Consider the following 18,365-nt stretch of genomic DNA (forward strand, 5'->3'; position numbering starts at 1 on the left):
AACCACCTTTAGAGGCCATCCCTGGTTAGCCCCAGCACATGTGCAAAATTTGGCAGTGATCGGACAAGCAGTTTTAAATTCTACAAGGTTCAGACAAACATACCCACAGAGAAATGGCAAATTTTAGTATGTTAGAAAAGATTTTTGTGTGGATACGTTAACCCCTTAAGCAAGGCTCAACATTAACGACTGCCTGGTTACCCGGGGCAACCAATATTTGCGGGGCAACCCGCCAAGAAGTTGGTGTCGAGCATTGCTGTTAAAATTAATAGTCTCCCACCCACCAACCCCAGCACTCCTGCACATTCCGGGTATGCATTGGTCTGAAACACTCACCTGCTCCCCCCACCTTCGCCATCTCAGCCCTCACCCCTTCTCCCTTCCATTCCTTCTCCAGTACCCCTACACCTTCCCTGTATACATCGGTCTGAATAGATCCTTAAACTCCTCAACAATGAAACTTCCATGGGTTTAATTCAAAACAACACACGAAATCAGTAAACACAGACTAATACCTTCACAGAAGTAGTCCAGATGAATTGCATACCACTTAGGCTGGGCGTCTTGGCACTGCTTACATCTGGATCATAGGATTTACGTGCATCCAGTTGTAGTGGTTCGTGCAGTCCCAAAGTGCGGTAACTGCCACCAGCAATGACTGCCACCAACTGGCTCGCTTTGACTGTAACATTGAGGTATAACGTCTGTATGAGGAGAGTGTCCTTCAATGCAGATGTAAACGCCAAGCAGATATCACCAACGGGCAGGGCACGAGCTGGCAGCCACAGCTGAGGCCGGCGAACATCCACTGACACTGGCAGTGACCAAAGGGTCGCAGCATTCATCCCAATACAATTTGGTGCTTCCCACACCTGCCAAAGGTAAGTGGCGTGGTACCGTGCCTCACAACCACCAAAGTCCACCAGTGCTTCAAAGACGCTTGGCAAAGCAGTGGGCACGTAGGAGCGCGGGGCAACAAACTGTACAATGGGGGCACGACAACCCCCCAACGTCACAGAAAGCAACATTTCTTCCGTGGCACAACTTAAGGCATTGCAAATCTGCACAAGCACTTTGTAGTCACCAACAGCGGTATACGTGTGTACAGCAAATGGCAAGCTTTGTGCGATCATGGTGCTGTTGTCACCGAAATACCAATCATATTGGATATCACTTCCAGACTGCAGCAGGACTTGAAACTTGATGGACTCGCCAACAAAGGCTGGAGATGTGACGTTGCAATCGAGTGATGCTCCTGAGATGTCCTGCTGAACAATCAGCAATTCATTTATTTGAACATGTCCTAAAATATTTGAGGCATTAAGGATAATGGTGAGGTTTCCATGAGTTTCTGTAGTGAAAACTACAGAGGAGCCCTCAAGTACCTTGGCAAGGTGGCCTGGAAATGTGAAGGTCCAGCAAAAGGTAACATTGGAACCAGCAGCAACCAACGCTATAAATTCCTTTGCAGTGCCGCTTTGCAGGACCTCAGAACAACAGTTGAAGATCTCCAACCCAACTATCTTTCTGAGGACCTTCACTGAAGTTGCATTTGTATCGCTGCTCACCATGTTGCTTGCAACAGCCAACACATCATGGATGCCAACTTGAGAAAACCTGTGCGTGTAGTTCGTTCCCGAGACCTTTACAGTTGTAAACTCCGACAAATAAATTGTGTATTCTACCGAAGAACCCCCAGCAACTGTCATTACAAATGTGACCTCTTCCTGTGGTTCAGCTACCAATTTATCAGCAAGCAATTGAAAACCTCGTACTTCATCCTGCACGATAATGTCGCAGACGTCCATTTGTGTACTCACGGGGTTTGAGGCATTGAGCATGACTCGGTAAACCGCAGCTGAAGCAAATCGATGGAAGATCTCTTTTTCATAGTACAATTGGTTTCCTGGGAATGTTGGAATGACCCAGACCCACATGATGGATGAACCATGTTTGACGCACCCTTGCAGCTTTGTGTAGTTCCCAGTAGCAACAAAAGACAGTGTTACGATTTGAAGACCCTCCACTGCCTCATAAATGGTGACATTTTTTGCGTCACTTACATTTCCTAAGATATTCGAAGCCACCACAGAAGCAACTTCCTCTCTAGGCATTGCATACACATGCATAAAAGTAGGGAGAGACGTTTCAATTGGTACTTCATGCTTTGCCACTTGCCATGTGTAGACAACATCAGTTCCAGAAGAGTGTTTCGCTTGAAATGTGACATTCTTTCCTAATGTAATGGGGTCTGGAGAAATTACCAGGTTTATTTCATCGACGCGATCTAAAGCTTCGACAGATTTGTTTGTGAACGCCTCTCCCAGCCCATTCCTTGCAAGCACCACAATTATGTAACTACGTGACTCTCGCAGATATATGTTCACCTCTGGTCCTTCGAGGACCTCAAGAACACTGAATTCTTGGAAAACAGTCCAAATATACTCAACATTGCTTCCTTTGGCAACGCTTGCAGATGCTGTAAGGGGTATAGCAGTCTCGCAATATCGATGGTCAGTGAGGTTGAAGATTTTGAGCTGCAGCCCAGCAATCTTCTCAGCTACAGTTAAGTTCATCTTTGCCTTGGCAGTGCTGATGGCATTGTCTGCGAGACACGTCACAGCATAGGTCTCTGACAGCAGGAACGTATGGGTGTAAATAGCACTTCCAGGCAGGAAAGGGCAACCTTCACACATTGCCCATTGATAGGAGGCGCTTTCTTTGTTTGGAAGAGATGCATAGAAAGTCACAGCAACATTCACCTCTGCAATGAGCACGTTGGCACTGATCTCCAGATTGGTCAAATGCGCAAGAACTGTCACTTCTAGAATAGTCCATGCGGAGCTCACAGCGTTGGCTGCACTGCAATTGATGGTAAAGACGCCTGATAAACTGAAATTGTAATGAACATCCTGGCTCTGCATCACCTCCGAGCCATCACCAAAGTCCCAGGCGTATGCAACATCCGTTCCCGAAGCTTTCGCCATAAACAAGCAACTTTTGTTGATAGATAGTTGCGTAGCACTGCAATTGGCAATACTAAGGTCCAACATTTCAACTTTATCTTGAATGAAAACAGGCACTGATGCATTTTTCCTGTCCAAATTGTTGGATACACTAACAACAACCATAAAGGTACCTGAATCATTGTAACTATAGGAGGCTTTTGGACCTAAGCATGACCTTGGCCGTTCTACACCAAAATCCCACACGTACTTGTACTGCTGTGTCTCCGATGCAGGTGGATATGCCTGAACCACAAATTCTACATCGACTGCAACCGCTGCAACAGTGCTTCTTGGAGTTAGTAAAATGTAATTGATCATTTCTTCTACGCACACTAAGAAACTAAAAAATACGTCTGAATAGTTGCTGGACACTTTCAATGTGCTGGAGAAGTTGCCTCCTGTTGTGAACAGGTGCTCAATTAATGGGGAGCCGTGTACCGATACTGGTGATGTGCCATCATTGAAGTGCCACAGGTACACCAGTTGTCTTGCATCCCCTGAGGTTTTGACATGCAGGGAGATGGTATGCTTTGTTGGCACACACTCAACAAGCGAGATGCCAATTACCCGCAGCTCAAAAACATGGACTATCTGACTTGTGTTCTGCGAGCTCACGGGATTCACTGTGACAACAGTTACTGTGTAGTTACCTTCAGTCTCGTAAATGTGTGCCACTTTGGAGCTAGATCGATTGGCGTACACCCAGCCATCACCCATTATGAATGTCCAATTGACAGGTTCACCCCTCTGTACTGTAGCGGATAGATAGCTTGGCGTACCGAGCTCGTCAGGTCCTGCGTAGTCCAACACGAGGCCACAAATGCCCTCGGAGACTAAAACGGAGACACCTGCCTCTGCGCTGCTTATTCCATTCTGGGCTAGCACACTAACGGTGTACTGTCCGGGAGATGGAAAAATGTACTCCACCGACTGTGAAGTGACATTGACCTCACGATGAATGCCGGTATTAAAGTTCCAGGTGTACACCACGGGCGATGACGATGGTATAACCACAGCTGTGAAAACTTCAGGCTTTCCAACCATAACAGCATTCGATGGTCCATGGATATTCACAATGCCAATGGGTACTTGAACACTGATTCCTGTCGTCTTGGTGAGCTTTCCGTGCCCATCGGAAACATTCACGGTGATGTTTATCTCCGCTGTAAAAAGACAACAATGCAGTGACTGTAAAACGACTCTTGCAATAACTGTTTAAAATAAAATCTTCAATTATTATTATATATATGGCTGTAATTACATCACCTGTACTCTGATTGGGCTGCGGGGGGGGGGGGGGGTGAGGGGGGGGGGGGGGAGGATCGCAATCGATTTTAAGTTTTCTTGCCAGTTTACAATGCACTAGCAATTATTAATAATCATCCAAGCCTCTTTACTTTGGTTGGCTTTAACCACACGTGGCATTTTCATGATTTTGCGCCCTTCCGCTGCCTGCAATGGATGTTGCAGCGAATGGAGATGTTAATTTTGTCAGGTATATTTTTAAGATCTACATTAGCCATAAAATATCAGCAAACCTGCTGGTAAGATCTCTGGGGCTCTAGTAGTTGTTGTTTTTTCATTGCTCTGAGCATTGGGAACCCAAGATGCTCTGCAGGATGATGATCGATGATTTGACACTGCCAGGAAGTTTGTTCTCAGGCTATTCGCTTTGTATGTTTGTCGAAGCACAAAATCAGGGGGAAATCAAGTTGTATTCAATGATGATCATATATATATATATATATATATATATATATATATATATATATATATATATATATATATATATATATATATATATTATAGTAGAATGAGCATAAGAAATGTTAAAATCTATATATGCAAGATCAACCATTGTTCAAAGGTCACCTCTCTTGAAAAGGGGTTTAACAGGTAGAAATGTCCTTGTTGAAAAATCTTACAGCCATTGTGACAAAATGCTAAAATTCCTCATATCGAGGCTTTATCGGCCCTTTCATGCTCTGTTATGATGTGTCCAGGGCTGAAAGCAGCACTATTGTTCAGAGAACAAACTTTGCAGAGCCTCAGCTGAAACTGAGGATGGATAATTGCACTCCGACCCTCGCTATTATGACGAGACGTCATCGTCGCGTGCCAAAAGGGGATCGGTGATGATGCTCTCTGAAAGGGAGTACTCAGTTTTCACTCCGTTTGTTTTCTTGTTTGTTTGTCCGGGCGATATCTCAGCCATCCCTTGAGCTGGGAAGCTGAAATTTTGGCACAATAGTGAACAAGTGCTTTCGCAAAAAAATGCTTTTTTATTTTTTGATTAATCAATTAATTGATTAATTACTTAATTATTACCGATTTATTAAGTACTTATTTATTTTCTTTCTTATGTAGGAAATATCTCAGGCACCTTTTGAGGTCGGAAGCTGATATTTGGACATGACAATGACCAAGTAATTTGGCTATATAAAGGGTATTTTTGATTTATTGATTAATCAATGAATCGATCAATTTTATTTATTAGTCAATTAATCCATTAATTCTTTACGTTTTTCGATTAATTATTATTTAATCAATTTTCAAAAAGTTACAGCTTCAGAAGGAAGACTGTTGGTTGAATATGGTGTTAGTCAATTGATTAAGAAATAATATTTGACAGCAATTGACAGCCCCGGCAATGTCGCTCGCTGGCGGATATATTATTTCTTTATTTGGCATGGGAGCGTTGTACTTTAAATGTAGCTCTACTTGTTAAATTACTTTACTAAGTCGTTTGCAAACATTGCATATTAACTCACCAGGTGTGGTGTACACGTGTCTCACATTGTCTTCTATGTAAGTTTGTTCTGTCTCTGGATGAAGCCAAATCAAAGACAAGGTATATACAGGCTCTTGCAGATTCAAAACTTCTGGACTTCCATCACCAAACCACCAACTATGTCATCAAAGAGCAATGATTGGTCAGTGTTAGATGCAACGGCAGGTGTAATTGGAAGAGTGGTGCGTTGAGACATAGGAGAACTGATCACTCACGAAAATGCAACACCGACCCGAACATCGGCTTTCACCCTCGCACGCAAGAAGAGTGTGCCATTGACTGGTATCACTGATGGAGCAGAAACAAACTGCAGGTTCTCCAGAGGGTTGAGAGAGTCCACGACAATGATGCGCTCACACCACTGCAGGCTCACAGCATTCTTTGCCATCACCTGGCGGTACATGAGCAAACAACACGTTCAGATGTGGTGAAGGCAACTGAACGTTTTGAACCTGAAATGCAGATGAATGATATGCTTACACACCGTACAGCATATTCTCAAAAGTACTGGGACCACATGCCCATTGCAGTGAACCCTCCCAACCTGTATGTCCATACGTTTCCCACACTACAAAGCAGCATGAGCATTATAAAGTTGTCTTCATGTGGCTTTTAGACAATGCTGTGCTATCAGCTTTGATAGAATACTGTGGTGTGGACCTTTATATCTCCCAACATTACAATGCACTGTGCTATAACGTACTGTTGTCTGTTAAGAATTGGTTCAAGGGCAACAAGACTTCAAGGATTGCTTCAAGGCTCTATATACACCACACACTCATACATAACAGTGGCGAATGAAGGAGCCTTTAGGTAACCCATAATACTATATGTATTTCTCTTTTTAAAATCTCAGAACTGCCTTTCAGAGTCGAGAATGCTTCTGGTTCAAATGGCCAAAAATGTTCGCAGATCCAACACGCCAATCCCCACATGTTTAACACTTTCAAATATATGCAATCTGGGACTGTCAGGTGGAGGGAATTTTAAAAACAGATGGTTCAAATCTTGACATTTCCAACAGGTATTGCAAGTCCCAGTAAAGCATCACTCCATGTTATTGAGGTATGAATTAAGATGACAGAGCAAGAGGGATGACAGCCTTCCTTAAATAAATACGCTTATGCGCTTTGTCATAAGAATCGTTAGTTTCTTCAAATTTACAGATTTCACTCCAAATTTCACAGTTTTCACAGTTTTTAGTCCACCAGCTCCGATCATCAAATCAGAACACGTATTTCGAATATAAATTTCAATTAGTCTGTGAGAGACCATCGTGGAAAAGCACATCATATAATGAATAAAATTGCTCCTAGTTCCTGATTTGAAAACTATGGCACATACAAAGGAGAGTATAGAGCGATTTGTAGGGATGAAGATCAGACATTTGATGTGAGTGAGGAAAGTTATATGGTGTGTGCCATGTAAAAAACTATCGAAAAGGCTCCTTTATATGGTACTAGCTGAGGTACCCGGCTTCGCCCTGGTTGAATAAGAATAATACAAATATATGATGAAAAGAACATGTATATTTTAGAGCAATATCACAGTACATTTCCTACATGACGTTTTGTCAATTTTCAATTTCTCAAAACCTCTTGGTATACAACATTTCTGGTTTTCTTACTTGGTGCCAAGACATAAAGATTGCTTGGTTTTCCAACCCTCGAGCAGCCCACGTACAGCTGGCCATGGGAAGTACCCGGCATTGCCGGGAGGGGAGGAGGAAGGGGAGGAGGAAGGGGAGGAGGAAGGGGAGGGGAGGGGAACGGGGGGGAGGGGAGAAGAGGGGGGGAGGGGAGAAGAGGGGGGGAGGGGAGGCGAGGAGGGAGGGGGAGGAGGAGAGGGGAGAAGAGGATGGAGGAGGAGAGGGGAGGGGGGAGGGGGTGGAGGTGAGGGGAGGGGGGGAGGTGAGGGGGGAGGGGGGAGGGGGAGGGGGAGGGGGGAGGGGGAGGAGGGAGGGGGGAGGAGGGAGGGGGGAGGGGGAGGGGGGGAGGGGAAGGGGGGAGGAAGTGGGGAGGGGGGAGGAAGTGGGGAGGGGGGGAGGGGGAGGGGAGGGGAGGGGGGAGGGGGAGGGGGAGGGGAGGGGGAGGGGGAGGGGAGGGGGAGGGGGGAGGGGGAGGGGAGGGGAAGGGGAGTGGGAGGGGGAGGGGAGGGGGAGGGGAGGGGAGGGGGAGGTGAGGGGGGAGGGGGAGGGGAGGGGGGAGGGGGAGGGGAGGGGGGAGGGGGAGGGGGGAGTGGAGGGGGAGGGGGAGAGTGGAGGGGGAGGGGGAGGGGGGAGTGGAGGGGAAAGGGGAGTGGAGGGGAAGGGGGAGTGGAGGGGAAGGGGGAGGGGGAGGGGGGAGTGGAGGGGAAGGGGGAGGGAGGGGGAGTGGGATGAGGGGGGAGGGGGAGGGGGAGGGGTGAGGGGGGAGGGGTAGGGGGAGGGTGAGGGGGGAGGGAAGGGGTGAGGGGGGAGGGGAGGGGAAGGGGGAGGGGAGGGGAGGGGAAGGGGGAGGGGAGGGGAGTGGGAGGGGGGAGGGGAGGCAGAGGGGGGAGGGGAGGGGGAGGGGAGGGAGAGGGGGGGGAGGGGGGAGGAAGTGGGGAGGGGGAGGGGGAGTGGAGAGGGAGGGGGGAACGGCTAGCTTGGCAAGCGATAGTAGGCTTTTATTTTTACCTCAATGAGGGCTATATATAGAGTCCGTGCTTGGAGCCTTCAAGTTCAAAATAAAGTTTTTTATGAAAAATAATGGGGAGGGAGGGGGGGAGGGGGAGGGGGAGGGGGAGGGGGGGAGGGGAGGGGGGAGGGGAGGGGGGAGGGGGAGGGGAGGGGGGAGGGGAGGGGGAGTGGAGGGGGAGGGGGAGTGGAGGGGGAGGGGGAACGGCTTGCTTGGCAAGCGATAGCAGGCTTTTATTTTTACCTCAATGAGGGCTATATATATAGTCCATGCTTGGAGCCTTAAAGTTCAACATAAAGTTTTTTTATGAAAAATAATGCAGATGTATAACAATCCACCAATGCAAGTTCAGAAATGAATGCAGATCCTTTACTTTGCGATACAAACGCAATTCCCGCCATTTCCACTCACGATCGAGGCTCCACAGTGACCGCGCCTCTTCTTCCTCCTACAACTTCGTCTCACTTCTTTCACTCAAAATGCACGAAATTCTGCCGCATGAAATTATGTACAGGCCTCATCGGGGGGATATAAGGTAGATAAGGAAGGCGTTGTAACAGAAGAATCAAAATAAAAGTGGAAGAACATAAGGAAATAGGAGCTATTCTGGACCCACAGCCAAACCCGACAAACCATTGCAATACACCCCGAACGTCTAGCGCCGCCACAAACTACACCATGGAATTGCAGCTTGCGCGGTTTTTTTAAACCATTGATATTAAAATAAAACGGAGCCTAAAACCACCGGGATTTTATGCTGATTCCGAATCTGTGTCTAAAACGTTTCTCCGATGTGTAGTTCTTGAGTTATAAGCGGACATCCAGACAGACACACACACACACACACACACACACACACACACACACACACACACACACACACAGACACACACACACAGACACTCCTCCTTTATATATAGAGATGTGCCATGTAACAAACGATCGAAAAGGCTCCTTTATATGGTGTGTGCCATGTGACAATCTATCGAAAAGGCTCCTTTATATGGTATGTGCCATGTGACAAACTATCAAAAAGGCTCCTTTATATGGTATGTGCCATGTAACAAACTATCGAAAAGGCTCCTTTATATGGTATGTGCCATGTAACAAACTATCGAAAAGGCTCCTTTATATGGTGTGTGCCATGTGACAATCTATCGAAAAGGCTCCTTTATATGGTATGCGCCTTGTGACAAACTATCAAAAAGGCTCCTTTATATGGTATGTGCCATGTGGCCAACTATAGAAAAGACCCCTTTATATGATGTGTGCCATGTGACAAACAAAAGATAAGGCCCCTATATATGGTGTGTGCCATGTGACAAACTATCGAAAAGGCTCCTTTATATGGTGTGTGCCATGTGGCCAACTATAGAAAAGGCCCCTTTTTTGGTGTGTGCCATGTGACAAATGAAAGAAAAGATAGGGGGGGGGGCTGGGTGGGATAGGAGGGGAAGAGGGTCGGAAATGGGGGGGGGGGGAGGAGGGGATATGGGGGAAGGCAGGAGAGGAAGGGGAGGAAGGGGGTTCATCATCTTTCCGTTGAATATATGATGGTGAATGTGGTGTTTATACCATTTCTTCGATAAGTGTGATGCGGAACAGGAAGAAGAAGAAGCCGTACTACCAACTTCGTATACTTCCGGAATTGTTTGATTTATTTGTGTTCAAATGTCTGGTGATTGTTTTGTATTTATTTATGTGAATGTGTACTTGTATATAACTGTCATTAATATAAAAAAGCTTGGGCACTATCGAGCGATTATATATATTTTAAAACTCCAAAAAAACCGATTTTTTTTTGCCGAAAGCACTCCCAGGCACTCACTGATGAAGCTCTGAAAGTTTGACGAAGATCCGTTCAGCCATCTCTGAGAAAAATGGCGACACACAGACAGACAGACACACACACACACACACACAGACAGATATCTCTCTTATATAGTAGATGATATATTTTATCCTCCAGTAACTTTGCAGTCACTACGAAGGGATTAGTGTTACGATTAGATTTACTAATATTATCATTACGTTATTATCGTTACGTTATTATCGTTACGCTAACCCCCGCTCTAGCAGGGAAAATGGCCTTTAAAATGCATGTTGTGTGTTGTTGTATCGTTACGTTACCATTATTATGAAAATGATATTACTATCGAAAAACCGAGGCTAATTCCTTACTTCCGCGGTTATTCGTACCTTACACCACTTATCATTGATTCATGAAGCATACACCGCTTCAATCTAGAAACTTTGCATTCACGACATTGGGAAAAAAGTGTGATGGTTATATTTACTATTGTGGCGGACACAAAAGCCCACTGGCGTGGTGACATCATTCCACGCACCAAGTGGGCGGTGGCCACGCCCGAGGGGTAGGCGTGGCCTCATGATATACACCGGGCGGCCAGCCCGGAGGAGTTCAGTGTTACAGTGCAGTCTTACAATAAAGACGTTTATACCTTCAATTTATACCTTCAAAGAAAAGTACCTTCAATGTGATGTTCCCTTTTGATTCCAACTCCATGTTGAATGCATGCCCGGTGGCAAGAAGACCTCCATCTCGCCACCAGCTGTATCTTACAGAACTTCCAGTTGACACTTTTGCCTTTAGCTCCTGGTTGAAAAGGACACAACTTGTAAGTTAATTGGTGCGTAGCTTCATTAGCCAAGATTCAAGTCATCTGGTGCACCAAAATGCAGGTGCACTGTGCAGCTGTCAGGAATTCAAGAGATCTCTAAAAGGCAAAATATATACAGCAACCTAGCTTGTCCTCATCAAATACTATACTCCTCAATGGAGCCTCAATGGTCCCAAAGTAGATTCAAGGCAGGGAATACAGGAAGTGATTCGTCATTACCTTTCCAATGGGAATCAGGGAAATAATTTAAAATTCGCAATACAATTGCCTAATATTTTCGAAAGGTAAGAGTCATGTAGTCTTTAACGTCCAACAGACAAATGCTGCCCAAATGCTGTGCAAAAGGATGGCATACTCCATGATGCAGCACCCTGCTTCTGGAGTATCAATGTCAGTTTTTAACAGTCAGGGAGTAGATTGATGAATTCGATTCACAAATTGTGACCAAAATCGAATATTGATTTCAAACTTTCAGCTTAAAATTTCATTAAAACTTTTTCTTTTTTTCCGCAATAATTATGCGAGTTGCAGAAGGTGCTGAAGGAGACGGTGAAATAATCAGGTGTGTTTCAGAATGGCAACCAGCAGGATTTTTTAAACAAGTTGCCATTTAAATACAAGTGCAAATATAATTATCAGGCGATGCGACATAGCATTGGAGAGATCATGTAATCCAGGGGATTAATTTATTAATAGCAGAGGGCATTGATGGCATGTGTAGAGGGTCAGAGGTCCACAGATCCAGTTTCCCCTTTTCCCCACATCCCAGAGTGTGTGTAATATTCTGTAATGTGCACATTTCATGTTACAACACATATAAAGGAGCTTATTCTTCGGTTGTAATTGTTTTTCAAAAATGACGCACGTCATCAATCAAGCTGACCTTATTTTATGGCCTATCTAGGCAAAGTTAGACCGAAACAATGAAACTAAATAATCCAAGTGTGGTGGAAAAACGAAAAAAATTAAAGCAGAGAATAAATTACATGAAAGTTTACAAAACGTTGCTCATTTCTTAAAAAGTAAAACGGAGAATGAAGCAGCAGCACCGTCAGTGGCTGCGGTAACATTATGGCTAACAGGTAGATGTATCTCTGCCTTACTAACCCCATTTTTTCCTAGTAATAGCTGCACTATGTGGTTTTCGAGCCCAATACAATGCATTCACACTGAGATGTCAAATAAATCTAGTCATTACATTCCAATTACAATATCAATTACCCCCCGTTGGACTTGGTCTGAAACTGGGGCTTCAGGATTTTGTCTCGTTCAGCCGTCCGTGCGTGCGTCCACAATCATATCTCGGAGATGTATAGACCGATTTTGTTCATACTTGGAAAAAGATAATACATGACGGTATGCACATGCACATCATTTTGTTTCGCGATGCGATCAAAGATTGCTGATAGGCAGCCATTTTAGTTGTAAAAAACCCGATATTGAGCATGTCCTCAAACTTTTCTTGGACATGCATTTAACGATCTTTTTCAATCTTTGCACAGAGATAAGGAATGATGGGTTACATATGCACATCATTTCTTTTGAAGAGCAGATCCAAGATGGCCGACTGGCAGCCATTTTGTTACTTAAACGTGTCCCTAACAATTTATTGAACATGCATGGTCCCATTTTGTTCAAACTTTGCACAAGCACAGCACATGACGGCATACACGTGCACCGAACTTTCTTTTGCGATTGATCAAAGATGGCCAACCGGGAGACTGGCGGCCATTTTAGTTGTAAAAAACCTGATATTAACCACGTCCTCAACAATTTCTCGGACATGCATTTACCTATCTTGTTCAAATTTGGCACACAGATAAAGAATGATGGGTTACATATGCACGCCATTGTTTTTCGAGATCAGATCCAAGATGGCCGACTGTCGGCCATTTTGTTAATTAAATGTATCCCCATCCATTTCTCGGACATACATGGACCGATTTTCTTCAAACTTGGCACAAAGTCAATACATGAGTATACAACTATACATATGCAGAAGATTTTGTTTTTTCATCCAACCAAATATGGCCGACTCACAGCCTTTAACTCCGTACAGAAAAATTACTAAAACCAGTGCGGGGGCTATGACATTGTATGTCTTTTTCTTCTTGTTTTCTTTCTTATAGAAATAGCTCTTCATTTTCTGTATTGTTTTGGTGAATGTTGGAAAATGGAGTAAAGTTTAATAGAAAATGCCGTGCATTATTGAAGGGACATGCATTGTGAAAAATGTGTGCTTTATTATTAGTCAGAGTGGTTTGGGTGGGACTAAAGGGTGTATGAGGCCCCATCCTTGACTTTTGTCCAGGCCCCAGAATCACCAAGTCCGCCCCTGGATATATAACAACCTTGCAATGGAGATCACAGAAAAATGCAGCATGTCAAATGATTGGACTAATATCTGAAGAATGAAGCAAAGTTACGAAACAAGTATCTCACCAACCGCATGCCGACTACATATCGTGTCTGCCTGGTGTCCATGATCGCAAGGCCTTCGATCGCGTCTTGTCCGTGAATAACCACACTGGTGACCTGCTGGCTTATGTTATTGCTGGCAATAATGGACAGAGTCAGGCTTCCCAAAGATGAAAGTTTAAAAGTGAATATGGAAAACCACGTATCTTCAGTTTCTCGAGCACAGGCATCGATCCACGTGTGGTCGTCAAGCAGTGTCGTTGGGCACGAGGCCTGAAATGAAAGTCGTCGTTCAATGCCATCACGATGAAATGACCAGGTGGCCAGAGCACCACTTCCGGCTGTAATTTTTGCCAGTACTGTGATGTTCCGGCCTGTAGCTACAGTTAAAGTGTTTTTGGTGGAGTCATTTTTAGAAGGGTGGATGACGGTCAGACCATCAATGGCAGAATGGAGCGTCAGGTGACAATGAGACAATATACGACCAGCAGGATTCCCTAAAGAAACTGAAAATGTATACAGTCCAGGTGTAGGTGCATGCTCTGTAGAGGCAGAACTGAGGAGACGTTTTCTTGCAGAATAGAGTGCACGAATGTCACATACATTGCCATCAACCCATGTCCACCCGTTGTCGTCTTCAGGGCTGCTCCCTTGCTTCAAGCTTGAGAGAGACCAGTTTGAAATCACGCGGTGGAGGTAGCTTTGACGCCAGCGTAATGACGTACCATTACTCCAGCAATTCAGCAAAGATCCAGGCTTTGTGTTGTGCTGAAGACCCAAAACATCATCTGGGAAAACCTTTATGCCATGAGCACCAGCGAGAGGAACCTGTTAGGCAAATACAACAAAACACAAGCCTAGTGAACCATCAAACGGAGTAGTCATTAGCTCAATGGGCCAAAAGGGCCGAGACAGCCGACTCCACAGATGCAGGGAGAGAAATGGAGTCTTTGGCACAACCATCCCCACTAATATTGAGCCAATTATGGAACAATCTTTCATCCAAGCACAGTCTTTCCAAACATCCTTCCTCAGCTTTCAATTTATGAAATACGAATGAACACCATTTTAGTTTTCGTGAATTCAGTCACCCTAACTCGAATAACCTTAACCCTTCAACTTGCAGGGAAAGTAGTCACGACCATAAAAATGGCTTTCAGGTAGGACCCTTCCTAATTGCATTTTGATTCGAATGTAGTTAAACTTTCTTGACATTTGGTCCTTGGACATTTCTGCTTGGAAATAGTCTTTGGAGAAACTTCAATGAGCCTCAATTCTGCAAAGAAAAACGTAAAACCACCTTTCTCCCTCACCCTTTGTACCTGAATTCAGCCATTTTCTTATCTTAACCAAACTCACATTCACAAGAAAAGGTGGTCCAGCTGGTAGGCACAGAAGGACCTCACCGACAAGACCATAAGCCGGCCGAGTGCCGTTGTAGCGTGGGGGGACATAATCGCTCCACGGATCATAAGTGCTACAGGGTTCTCCAACAGGCAAACAAATTCCCTTGAGGTTGCACCACTGGAAGCTCGTGTTACACATTCCAGTGCCATTGCACTGCAGCTGAGGAACGCAGGTAGCAAATGGGCTTGGTGACCTATCACAGCCTTTGGCGAGGCAGGAACGGAGACAAGACATCGGCAAGTATCAATACGTGAGCTTATTCATTCAAACAACCCTTGAATAGTCAAGTTCGCTGTGTTAACAAATATAACTTCGTTCAAAATTTTGGGAGATTAGCAAACCTGTACATTTTTGGAATCATCAGAGCATGGAGAATCCGAAAATCAATGTTGGCATTTGCACAGACACCTGCGTGGCCGCCATTTTGGATTTTCAAAATGGCCGCCATAAAATACATATTTTGCGCTATCTCGGCTTCTAGTCAACGAAGAAAGTTAATTAAATATGCTAATCCTATGTTTTCTGGGTCAAGGAATCCAATAAAGGCCTCAAAATAGTGCTCAGGATCATAGAAAAGCAACAAACAAAGGTAATTGAAAACCATTGTGTTTATATTTGTGATATAACTGTATTACATAATACATGATATTGCAAGTCCTTTGAAGTTATAGGTTTGGGTTTATAAAGCAAGAAAGCAGCCTTGTTAGTATCAGATTGAACTACAAGTCCTATACACAGGATCTACGAGGTCTATACCGTTCAGGAATATGCTTTTACAGATTTTCATCACTGTCCTGAGGGTCATTTTCACAAAGGTGTCTACGCAAATGTAAACATTAATTTTTGGATTCCCCATGCTCTGAATATTCCAAAAATGTATCGTTTTGCTAATCTACCAAAATTTTTGAACGAAAAAAACAACGTGAACCTGACTAGAAGACGCATCATAGAAGTTAACCCTCTCTGACCCTGTGGGAACTAGTGGCCTCTGACCTGGTGCAACCAAGTGCGTGTTTCCTGTGCAGTAGGGTCTGTACAGCTGCACGCGTACAGCGACGGTGTTGTCCCGGTGCTGCACGGCGAGACTCAGCTCTGTAAGTTTCCCAGCATGGGAAAACCATAAACCAGGAAATAGCATCAGCTGGAAGGAAACAGCCATGAAGAGCACATGAGGAAACGAAAAACAATCTTCTTCTTCTCTCGGATGCTTGATGTGAAAATATAAAACCCTCCCTCTGAGTTTGTTCGGTTATCATATTTTCCTTTATTTTTTGATGTACATTCAAAATGGTTTAGTGTAGAATTAGCATTATTTAACTTTTTCAACACGCCTCTTATACCTAAAAAGCTTTCAGAGCAAGCGAGCAAATACTCCTATGACTCCAGAGCACCATTTGGCAATGCATCACATAAACAGTGAGTGCCACCTGGTGGTGTAAAGCGAAGTAAGCAGAGTATTGAAGTGTGGCACGTCGGGGTCACCAGTGAAGTGTGGTGCTACGCACACAACTTGCTTGCCAAAGAGGTAGGCCACAACGCGTTTGATAACCAAAAGAGTCTTTATTAAGAAAGCTCAAACTGCAGCACTGGGCGGGCTCGAGCTTGGAACCCGCATATATGTGCCGGGGCCACGCCTAGTCCCCGGGCGTGGCCGATCGGTCGATAGGCGGGGCATGCCTTCCAGTTCCCCGCCTGGACGTTCGCGCCACCTGCTGGTGCGTTGAATTCGTGTCCTCTTGCTTGTGTCCGCCACAGTATCATGTAATTACGCCAAATGAAAAGAGGGGTGAAGCAATTGGTTCACTTCCGTCCGTCACTCTACAAACGTCAGTTTATGATCGAGCAATAACTTAATATCAACTGAATGTTGTATTTGAACATGAATCGGAAAACAAAGATGTGCTTTAGTCAGTCGTACTTTGGCCCTAAAGTCACCCGAACACGCATGCGCAGACAGGAGCAAGGTCGAGCAGTCTTCATTTGGGTTTTGTTTTTGAATCAGCAAACATTCTAAAAATTCCATCACAAGTCTTATACACTGATACAAAATAACGTCATACGGATTTCTTCAGGCCTTGTTCGGCCTCTCCTGGGAGATTGAAATAATGCTGAGAGCTTTAGATGCCAATGAATCCAGGAAAGATGGGTGGATGAGGCGTTAGGGAGAGCGGGGAGAGCAGCACTCCACTGAACTATAGACAAGGGCCTTGTATACTGTGTAGTTCCAATGTTTCAATAAAAGACTTTGAACGACAGCTGAATGAGTGAACTAACACATAGAACATATAAAAAGGGGAGTGGAAGACAGGAGGGGGAGAAGGGGGAGTACAACAATATTAGGGAACAGGGAAATCTGAGGGAGAGAGAGGGCTGGGGCACTGGGGCAGGGTACACAAGATAAACAAGATGGATACTGCAGGGGCTTTCAGGAAAGAAAACGGAATTTGGAGGAGGTGCGTTTGTGGTGGGTTAACGGGGGTAGAAAAGATCAAGGTTTTGGATGAGGGGGTGAGGGGAAGATATGCGATGGTAGTGAACAGCTGTTTTAAAGACCTGGAGGGAGGAGTGGGATTGAAGAGAGTGAGGGAGTTTGTTCCAGAGGCGGGAGAAAAGAGGAATGAAGGAGTGAAGGTGAGAAGAGAGTGTTGATTTTGGCAGTTTAACCATAAGAGGGTTGCAGGCAGATCTTGTGCGACCTGTAGGAATATTTGGGGGACAGAGCCCAGAGAGAGCTGGGGGGAAGACCAGAGAGGAGTCGGTAGAAGACGGAAAGACCACCAACCTGCCTGCGGTGAGTGAGTGAGAGGCCCTTGGAGTTAGCTTAATCGCAGGAGATTCCAATGATTCTGAAAGCTTTGGTTTCAACAGCGTGAAGCCGAGCTAGGTGTGAGGCAGGAGCACCAGCCCAGAGGGGAGAGCAGTATTCCATTGAGCTGTGGATGAAAGCCTTGTATGAGGTGAGGAGCTCAGGTGTGCCAAGGAAGGACTTCGCACGACGGAGGATGCCCAATCGGCGACTGGCTTTGGAGGCCAGCTTGGAAATGTGGTTTTCCCAGGAAAGATCATGGCAGATTGTGAGACTCAAAAGCTTGAGTGACAGAACTTCTTGGAGAGGATTGTTCAGAAAGTGGATGGGAGGGTTGTCCAGTCGGTCTTTTCGGAGAGACATCGTAAGAGTGTGAGATTTGTCAGGATTGAAAGACATGTTCCACTTATTTGCCCAGTCTGTGATTTTGTCCAGGTCTGCAGAGAGTGAGGAGGCTGCAGACTGCCGATCTGAGGGATGAGGAATGGAGCGGCAGAGAGTGAAGTCCTCGGCAAAGAGATAGAGAGGATTTTCCAGAGAGTCAGAGAGATCATTCTAGTTGAGGAAGCTTTGATCTAGTTATCACTTCTTTGTTCGTATGTGGCACAAGGCTGCGGGGTAGCATCATTGGATGAG

General features: G+C 45.1%; 1 protein-coding gene across 1 annotated transcript in view; it reads right to left on the bottom strand.

Moving 5' to 3' along the window:
- LOC137428138 (polycystin-1) overlaps positions 1 to 18,365 on the bottom strand; it is a 211,301-nt gene that overhangs the window by 170,940 nt on the left and 21,996 nt on the right. The window contains exons 6-11 of the mRNA XM_068118069.2: positions 15,917 to 16,064; positions 14,876 to 15,126; positions 13,541 to 14,344; positions 10,948 to 11,073; positions 6,173 to 6,251; positions 516 to 4,171 (exon numbers count right to left, since the gene is read on the bottom strand). Coding sequence (XP_067974170.2) covers positions 516 to 4,171; positions 6,173 to 6,251; positions 10,948 to 11,073; positions 13,541 to 14,344; positions 14,876 to 15,126; positions 15,917 to 16,064 — 5,064 coding nt within the window. The remainder of the gene's footprint in view (positions 1 to 515; positions 4,172 to 6,172; positions 6,252 to 10,947; positions 11,074 to 13,540; positions 14,345 to 14,875; positions 15,127 to 15,916; positions 16,065 to 18,365) is intronic.

Source organism: Myxine glutinosa, chromosome 5 (genome assembly GCF_964187855.1).
Source record: "Myxine glutinosa chromosome 5, kmMyxGlut1.1, whole genome shotgun sequence".
Classification (NCBI taxonomy): Eukaryota; Metazoa; Chordata; class Myxini; order Myxiniformes; family Myxinidae; genus Myxine; species Myxine glutinosa.